Source organism: Prosopis cineraria, unplaced genomic scaffold (assembly GCF_029017545.1).
Source record: "Prosopis cineraria cultivar Desert tree isolate PC_DT_omini unplaced genomic scaffold, ASM2901754v1 PC11, whole genome shotgun sequence".
NCBI classification, from domain to species: Eukaryota; Viridiplantae; Streptophyta; class Magnoliopsida; order Fabales; family Fabaceae; genus Prosopis; species Prosopis cineraria.
This window is the reverse complement of record NW_026555342.1, coordinates 23,733,587-23,744,035: the sequence shown is the minus strand read 5'-3', so window position 1 is coordinate 23,744,035 and position 10,449 is coordinate 23,733,587. Positions and strand designations below refer to the sequence as shown.

General features: G+C 28.0%; 1 protein-coding gene across 1 annotated transcript; it reads left to right on the top strand.

Moving 5' to 3' along the window:
* Positions 1–218: 218 nt before the first annotated feature.
* LOC129284959 (branched-chain-amino-acid aminotransferase 2, chloroplastic-like) lies at positions 219–10,168 on the top strand. Its single transcript, XM_054920483.1, is given in 10 exon segments — positions 219–366; positions 2,419–2,596; positions 4,300–4,476; positions 5,597–5,728; positions 6,014–6,088; positions 6,090–6,113; positions 7,163–7,279; positions 7,393–7,488; positions 8,278–8,390; positions 9,828–10,168. Coding segments are annotated over 10 exon segments (1,068 nt in total). The 5' UTR covers positions 219–325; the 3' UTR covers positions 9,943–10,168.
* Positions 10,169–10,449: the final 281 nt, after the last annotated feature.

Below are 10,449 nucleotides of genomic sequence, written 5' to 3'. Positions count from 1 at the left end.
ATAGTTTTTAAAAATAAAAAATGAGAATAGAAACCAAACAGGTCCTTAATCTATTTAATTAATGTTTCATAATCACCCACGTAATCATGCTTTTTTTTATCAAGTCCTTCTAATGTAATCCCAAGTTCTATCAAATTTCGGAGTTATATTTAGAATTCTCATTTATTCTATACGTATAAATTTTGAGAAAGTGTTGGAAAAAACTGTGGCCCAAAAAAATGTTGTTAACCTCCAGAGGAATCTATGGCCAACAATCTCAGTTCATTCATCATTCTTGAACCTGTCCCGGAAAATGTTGGTCTTCCTTTCTTAATAGCTAGCTTCAATGGCGGCAATAATATCTTCAGAAGGCCATAATCTTCAAAGGTAACTTAATTTTTTTTCCTTCATCCTCCCCAGCTAATAATTAAAATTGTGGAATTGTATAGATTTCTGCATTGATTAATTAATTTCTGTAACTTAATTGGTAATTTTTTCTTACAAAATCCATTGATTAGTTAATTTTGCTTGATTATTTAATGAGATGAAACCCACCCAATGATGCTTTCAAACTTTCTCCCTTTTCTTCTAAAAATCAATGAGATTTCATTAATTTGATGTTTGGATTGATAAATTTGGATTTGAATTTTAGATTTATAACCTCATTCTTAAAATTCATACATTTAAAATTATTTATTTGGATGGTATAAAAAATTTCAAAGAAAGAATAGATACCGACTAAATTTTAAAGCAAAAAACAAATTGAGTATAATGTATTTATATCTATTTTTCAATCAGCAAGAGATGAGAATGGAAAATGAGAAAAGATGTAAGATTGACAAATTAAGACACCAACACTGAAAACCTGAAGAGAATGAGAGGTTGAAGTGGCTAGAATTTTAAATAATTAGGAATAAATTAAAGGAAATTTGAAATTACAAAGTAACTAATAAAGTATATGTATGATACATGAGTTGTATAGAACAGTTTTTTTAGATAAGTAACATTCATTATTTACTATGACAAATTTTTGCAGAGAAAACTTTCCCGAAAGAAAAACTTGTAATAGACATATTCTCCATATTGTTCTATACATAGTGAGGATCTTTAGCTATCGGCAACAAGGTTAATTATATACAATAAAGGTATAACAAAAATAATGGAAAAAATATACATTATAAATAGATACAATGTGAAGCAAAGTAAAAAAAAAACAATAATTTCTCACATCAAATTATCAAAGACTTCCTTCTAAACAACATTTGAAGTTTTATTGGTAGAGCAACCATTCTAATAAAAAACTAATATTTTTAAACATTCCCTATTTTGAACATGAGAAACAACAATGTGAAAGTGGTCATGAGTGAAAATAGGACAAGACAAGTACAAATCAACCTGTTACAAGTGTTGAAACTGGCTTTTTTTTTAAATATATAGGCATGGTAAAGGCCAACATAATGAGAAATTGCCTCTTTCTCATAGTAAATGGCAACATGAAATCATACGAACACACAGAAATACACAATACATATACTTTCGTCCCTTTATCTAATCCATACATTTCCTTTCAATTCATGTAACTACATATCATACATGTACCATTGCACAATCCATAGGCTTATTAATGTTCTACATTAAAAAATAATTGAGGCACTCATTTTAAGCCTTATTTCATGATTTGGGAAGCCCAACATTGAAATTAAATTTAAAAATTTGTAAATGAAGGTCATCAAGTGAATTCATATTTTTATCATCTTTCACAATATTATCACAATACAAATATACAGCTACTTCACTAGGGAGTAGGGATAATATATACCTATTTACTTCAACCACTACGTAGGAGCTAAAATAGCTCTATCCCTAAAATATGAATAAATGTGGATAGTGTTAAGAAAATCTAGAAATGTTGAATCCACAACGGACTTTGGAATTACAAATAACTAGGGAATAGGAAAAAATTAAAATTACAAAAGAGTTATTATAAGAAGTGAGTTTCCATATATTTTCATGTGTCAAAATGGGGGATTTGACCAAAATTCAAATCCCATTAATCTCCATTAATTCAAATGTAACATTAATACTCGAACGTTATCTTTTTTTTTCCTCATAATTTCTTTTTAATAATTATTATTAAATCATGATAATAAAGATATAATAACAAATACAAATTTTAATTTGTTTATTAGAGGAGAAAGGTCATCCCTTTCATTTCTTTTACCAATTAACCGGGAATAATTTTATATAAATAGTCATGCTATTTTTAGTTGAAAGATATAAGAATTATATAGCTCTAATTAGATAGGGCCTGCATATACTTCATAAAGTTGAAAAATGAGTCCTATTGTTTTTCATTATCTATGAATAATATAATTTAGTGTATATTTTGAATTTCGTATATTACTTATTTTGATTTCGAGATTTTTTATGAATATATAGGGAGAGGGGAGAGGCATACATCAACATGGATTGGGACAAAATTGGATATGATGTGATTTCAACTGATCAAATGTTTATAATGAAAAGCTCTAAAGATGGTACATTCACTGAAGGGATGCTGATACCTTTTGGGCCTATTGAGATTAATCCCAATTCTTCAGTTTTAAATTACGGCCAAGTAAGTTTTTATTTGTCTTATAATCATATATAGATTTCCCTTTTGATCCAGACGAATAAAAAGTTATTTTTTTTCTAAAAGATGTAAAAATATTTTTTTTACCATTTTTCCGTTACATGTTTTCCCCAATTTATATTGAGTGGTCATAACATCTCTCTCTCTCTCTCTCTCTCGTGCAATACTTGATACTTATAGAAAAAAAAATATTATATTGTTTTTTAAAAAAGGGACAAATATTTATTCACTATATGTGAGTTTTTACATCACGCACATCTCAATCCAAATTCCGTCATCATATCTCATGGATAAGGACCATGTGCTCATCTTTATTCTTTAAAATGACATTTTAGAACATTCAAATTTAACGTGGACTTTGCTAAGTTAGAAAAGACATTTTTTAAAAAAATAGTAATTAGCTAGAATAGTATATCTTTTATTTCATACTATACATTGTTTAAATTAAAAATATTAAAGTTAAAACAAAATAAATTTTTCTACCAATCATTATTACTGGGCAGCGTTTCATGTAGAAATGCCACTTAATTGTTTAGACACAATAACTCGTGGCATTTACATAATGAAACACCAACTGTAGTTCATTTACTAAAAACAAAAAATATTTGATAAGCGCTAATATTTCATAAAGGAAACACCACTTAAAGTTTTTCAGATTTTTTTTAATAGCAACAAAATATGTGCTACTAAATCTCATTTTTGTAGTGTATTTTAATTTGATTAGTTTAATAACAATGAGCATCCCATGCTCGTTTTCAAAATTATAACAATAGAATCCAAGAACAGGTTTGATTTCACTTTTTAATTTAAGTGAGTGTTCTACATCTAAATGACTTTTAAAGTTATTATATTTTTTTTTCAAATAGAAATATTTTAGAGTTGTTTCTGTTCTTTTTGTGGTTTTAAAGACACACCATATTTAGTTACTGTAAGCTACTACCACTAATCTCTCCAGTGTCATTACTAGCATAAGCTGCCACTAACAATCCCCCCACCACACCCTCCTTTGCTAACCACCATTAGTGATCATCATGGGTCCCCCCTGACTATTGCCACCAATTGTGGCCATTGGCTACCACCAACGCCACCCATCAATATCAGTCACCACTATTAACCACTAGCTAGTAATTATTACTAGTCGGCAGCAACTAACTAACATGCATACATTGCCCTTCACTAACTACCATTGGCCATTGTTGTTTGCCAACAAAGTAGGGATCACTATTGTCAATCACAACTAACCTTGGTTGTTATTGTCACCTTAGCCAGGAGTTAGGGCCAACTCCTATCATAAGCCACCACCAACCACTGCTGACCATTATTATTGATGGATGGTTTTTAGATGATTTTTTTTATATTTTTAACTTCAAAATCACTTTCAAATTAATGTAGTCAAACATATTTTTTATTTATTTTAGAAAAACAAGTTTAAAAATTTAGTTTACAAAATAATTCTTTATACATATAAAAAATGAGAACAAAATAAAACAAAACACCTATCTTGAATTTTGAAATACACCATAGTCAAACCGTAAAATTTTTTCAGGATGACAAGAACACGACGATGAGGTGTTCCATATTAGAGCATCATCTTAATTATTTTAGGAAGAAGAGGATAATTATACAAATTATCATTGAAAATTGATGTGACATGGTGGATGTGTGTGTGTGTGTGTGTTTTTGAATAGGGATTATTTGAAGGGATGAAAGCATACAGGAAAAAAGATGGTGGAATTCAAACATTTCGACCCCAAGAAAATGCAATGCGAATGCAGATGGGAGCTGAGAGATTGTTGTTGGTTGCACCTTCTGTTGAACAATATGTTTATGCAATCAAACAAGTTGTTCTTGCAAATGAGCGTTGGGTAATATTATTGATTTATTAATAATTCTACTTTCTTTCACTTTTCTTGATATAACTTATTAAAGCAGATTATGTTTTTTTAAAAGAAAAATATATATATATATAGTTTCACTTAATTTATCTTGAATTTATATTATGTTTCGGACTTGTGGTGATGTGGTATTCTAATTAAGGATTAGTAATATAATTTATGTTAGTGAAAAGTTTTCGGAGTTGGCTTCATTCCACCATTGTGGAAGGAACTCTGCAAATCTGGACCATTAGATTAGATTTAATGATTTAGATTTAATAGTTTTTAAAAGTACAAATCAGAGTAATCTATATTGTTAAAATTTAATTTAGACAGTTCAAATTTGCAGTAAAAGAAAAATCTAATAGAGAGAAACTAAGTTCAAAGCAGTCTCTGGACTAGATCTCTACTTTTGCTATTGGTTTGGAAAAATTTATTTTTGGTTTATATTTAAAAAAAAGATTATCAATGAAGGTTGAGTTTAGCTAGTGAAAAAAACTAATTTCTCGTAATGTGGAGAACTAATATAAAGATATAAAAATTAATTTGGCAATTAAATAGACCCATCTTTTGTCCATGGTATATGTGAAAATTGGAGTCTAGAAAACATACATCTAGTGACGATAAGGCTTTCTCTATTACATACCACACGACAATCTCAGATTACTACTGTAAATCTCAGATAAAAGTTCCAGAGTAAATACGCGATATATATATATATATATATATATATTGAGAGGGAAAGAGTAGCAGGGAAAGAGTCTTAGCACGTGTCTTGAAAAAAAAATGTAGGAGTCAATTCCTATATTTCACGATCAAAATATGGGTAGTTATATAATTTTGAAACAAAATAATTTACCCAATTAATTTTAATTAATTGCTATTGGGTTTGGGCTTTTGATTTTATAATCCAATTAATCAAGGGTACCATATTCCAACAAAATAAAATTTAAAATCTCAATTATTGCATGATTCATAATATACAATCACAATGTTAGAGTTGTGATCTTCAACCTTGCAATACTCGAATGTAACTTGATAGTACTAAATATTCGCTAATTACATGAATATATATTATTTGTTGTTTGCTTATGTCTTACCTTATTATCAGATACCACCGTATGGAAAGGGATCACTGTACATTAGGCCTCTCTTATTTGGAAGTGGACCAGTTATGGGTATTTCACCTTCACCAGAAACCACCTTCTTAATATACACTAATCCAATTGGCAATAAGTACAAGGTGAGATTAATTTTCAATTAACTTTAGTTTGACGCAAGTAATTAAAACTCAAAATTGATATATTTAAGATTAAGTACTTTTTTCAATACTCACATACACATGAGTTGCAGTTGTTGTCAAATATCTCGAAACCTCTATTATTATTTTAATTTTAAGATAGACATTGAAATGTACCAATTTTTGATTGAGATATTTTTTTTTGTGAAATTTTGATTGAGATATTTAATGTATTTTCGAAGAGTTGATTACTTCCTTTCTACTAATTTATTTTGATATATGAAACAGGGACATGCTGGTGAAATAAATTTGTTAATTGAAAATAGTGTTCCTCGTGCTTTTCCTGGTGGAACTGGTGGAATAAAAAAATATAAGTAACTATTCACCTGTAAGTATATAAATCTTTCTTACAAAATATTATCATCACATAAATATAATTAAGTAACTGAGATTATATGTAGTATTTAATTAGGTGAGCCCCCCTATGTTACATATAATTTGAAAAAATAAATAAATTGCATGATTTGTGCCTAGTGGTGAACCCAAAAGAAATTGATTAGCTCGTGGGAGCAAAATTTATCCATAATATAAATATTATCTGTAACAAATTATAAATATCTATTAAATTAATATGACCATAAAGGTAATTATATTTAAATAATCAAAACAATACAAAATTTATAAAAGTATATAAAAAATTGTCTCTAATAAGGAATATTTATATTACCCAATGTTAAACTTATAAGAATTGGATCGGACAACTGATCAGTTCGACTAGATAAATCAAGAATTAGTCATATATCTAGTCTAGAATATGAGAAAATCAAGGGAGAAGAGAATTAACCCAGAACTAATCAAAGTTGTTGCAATTGGTCACAATTTTTACTTTTTAAAAAATTTAATTCATGTTTTAAGCTATAATTTATGCATATTCGTACCCAATAAACATAAGAAAATAAAGGATAATGGATTAATAAGGAAAGAAACAATATGTACGTATACATGTGTTCTAATTAAAATTATAAAATATAAAATTAAATATATACATTTTCAATGAATACAAGAGAGTATTGAAGGATATTTCTATTTTTACAACATATTACTTTTTATTTATATTTCAATTACACTTACAGAGAGATCAAATGCCTTCTAATCAATGCAATTTTTTTTAGATTCAATGTTGGGGGAATACTTAAATATTTAGTAGTATATACTTAGCATATTTTTATCCAGTCAAATCAAAACAATTGAATTTTAAATTATTAATAATATTAACAATAAGAATTCATTATAAAATGAACAATATATAAAAGTATACATAAAAATATAAGAGGCTAAAAATATATAACTATATAATTATTTTTATTTATATTTTATATTGAATATGGTGTTGATAATAAATTGTGATTGATCTTGGATGTCTCCAACACAATGCAGGTTTTGCATGTGACAAAAGAAGCCAAGGCTAAGGGATTTACAGATGTGCTCTTTTTGGACGCAGTGGAACATAAGTATATCGAGGAGGTGTCTTCCTGTAATGTTTTCATTCTAAAGGTAAATATTAATGAAAAATCCTAAGTAATTATTTAGGACTTCTGCTTTCTGAAAGAAAAAGATAATCATTGTCATTAGTGTTTGTGTTAATAATAAATAATTAATTATTTCAGGGAAATGTAATATCAACTCCACCGGCAACTGGAACTATTTTACCAGGAGTTACAAGAAAAAGCATAATCCACATAGCTCTTGACTTGGGTTACGAGGTGATTGTTATTTCTTTATATGAAATCTCATGAGACATGAGAAAATATTTTAATAATGGTTACAATGTTTTTTTTCCTGTTAAACAGAAGTAGAATTAATAGACTATTACAACTTGAGTCAAGAAAAAGGAATTTGAATACTAATCAATCGATCATGTATTGCATCATTAAAGTTGTAAAAAGTGGAAATGTTAGAAATTTAATACTCCTTCTATCCCATTTATAAAGCATTCTTAGAGGTGATTTGATGTCCTACAATATAAAACATTTTAAAAAATAAGATTTCATTGATGATTATTATTCCAATATTATCCCTTATTATTTTACTCCTTAAATAAATTTCATTTCCTCTCTCTTATTAATGAAGGGTGTTTTTGACAGTTTATAAAAAAATAATATTGTAAACTCTATTTAATGAAATTTATTAGTATGTATAATTTTATTAAAAAATATCTTATAAATTAAGATGGAGGGAATATGTTGAGAGAATTCTACCCATATTTTTTAGTAACTCAATGGGGATATTCTTCACTGTCAGCAAAGTCTTCTTATATTTACCAAATTAAAAAAAAAAACTTTTCATAAGATATCAAACTATAATTTGCATTGCAACAAGCATAAACCCTTTAGGCACGATACAGCCTCCTACCTCTAATACAATGTGATATTCTTTATATAGCTTTTAGGATACCAACTAACAAGGTAATTAACACTAATTACCTTGACTAATCCAACATTAAAATGAACTTTTTGATAGAGAAAATTTATTGAAAATCTGATTATCATTAGGTTGAAGAACGAAGAGTTTTGGTGGAAGAAATTATTGAAGCTGATGAGGTTTTCTGCACTGGAACTGCTGTTGGAATCTCTCCTGTCAAGAGTATAACCTACCAAGACAAAAGGTACATGACATTCATTTATGTTTCACCTATATACCCTTTTATATGAGATAATGAAATTTTAATCCCTCAAGTTTTTCTCGGTTATTAATTTTTAGTCCCTAACATTTTCTTAAATTATCACGCTAGTCCTTAAATTTTAAAACATAAATTTACTCTCAAATTAATATAATGTGTAAAATATTTTGATGACTTGACATGTACGTAAGTAAAAGAAAACAATTTAGCCCTCAAACAAGTTTAATTTTTATTAATTTAGTTCCTTACACTGTGTTTTGTTCTTTTGTTTTTTTTTTTTCAATTTCTGAGCATGTTTTTTTTTATATCTAAATAATTGTCACAACCCAAAATCGGAATCATGACCGGTGCATAGACTAAGTTAATATATCTCAATAAAACACAACTTTTTCACACTAAACTTTTCACCATTCCACAACAATCAAATTCAATTCTCAAAATAAGATCACAATTTAAAGAGGGAACAACTTTATAATCACTAGCTACTATTTCATTATCAATATCACATCTTGACTCTAAAACTTCCATAGTGATCATGATGTCATAGAATTTCATAAGATTAATTGACTCGTTACAATGTACTTTATATGCCCATGGAGTATAGCCAACCATCCCAAGCACTTTTACCAACTGCTTTATTTGGAAAAAGAAAAATGTAAAGAGGACTAAGTCTGCTACTGACTTAGTGAGACATGAATACCGAAATACGCGGAAGGGAACCAAAGATGTATATGAGCTTTTCACAAATATATTTCAACGAGAGGAAAAAAACTACCATGTTTATATACTTATTTTTATTGATCTACATAGCTGCGATCAAATATTTCATCATCTATGTCAGTAAATTTTTATTTAATAGTGTTACTTCTGTTTAAATAACAAGGACCAAATCAATAACTTAAACCTAAAAGATCAAATTGATTAAAATTAAACTTGAATGACCAAATTGATAATTGAGGCAAATTTGATGGCTAGAAGTTTTATCATCCTATATATTTATATATAATATAAAATTGTAGCAAGCAACTATTCATAAAATCCAAAACTGCAATGCCTTTTGTATACTAGTCCGAAACCTAAGATATAAGGCGTAATGCTTATGGGTCATAAATAGAGCAGTCTTTTTAGAGTTTATATATATAGATTAAAATACTATATTTCTTTTTAAACCATATTAAGCAACTGAATTTATTAATAATATTTTCATTTATTTTATAATTTATATTTGACTTCCTTTTTCAAGTATAAATATCCTCTCCAGAAGAGAATATTAGCAAAAAACGATGCTAATTGATATTGTTAATTGCCAAAACCTGAATGGCTTAATGGCATCAAAACACCTTATACACGTACGAGAGATGTTACAAAGTCGAACGTGTAAAATTTAAAAAAGAAAAATGTGATATTGTTATGTTTTTGCAGGGTTGAATTTAAAATTGGAGATGAAACAACATCAATGAAGCTGTTTAGAATGATTAGAGGCATCCAATCAGGTGATCTTGAAGACAAGAACGGCTGGACAGCTGAAATTGATTGAGCTTCCAAAAATATCACAATAACTTTGTGCAATGTCTACTTGTATGAATATCACTAAGTAGTTGCTCAACCAAAAAAAAAAAAAAAAACATAAGCATAAACATAAACACACACACTCGATATATGGGGGGGGGGGTGTGTATGACCGATGAGCATATCATATCATGTGTACGAACTAAAGCAGAAAAGAATTATCATAAACTAAGAAGTTTTTCATTGGAGTGAAATGGCTATGGGCTTGTTTAATTGTTTCTCTTTTCTTTTGTTTCTAAATGTTGTTTTATAAGATAGTTTTTAAAATTGTTTTTCAGAACGAAATAAAAAAGAAATATATTTTATTATGATAATTAGAAAATAGCATTATCTAAACTTTTTATTATTTAAAAAATTGGCCGGTAGTGATGGTGTCAATAATTAATGGTGATAGTTTATGATAGTGATTAACTGACGCTTAATGATAATTTCCAATACTCAAATATAGTATGCTTTTAAAAACAATTCATTTCAT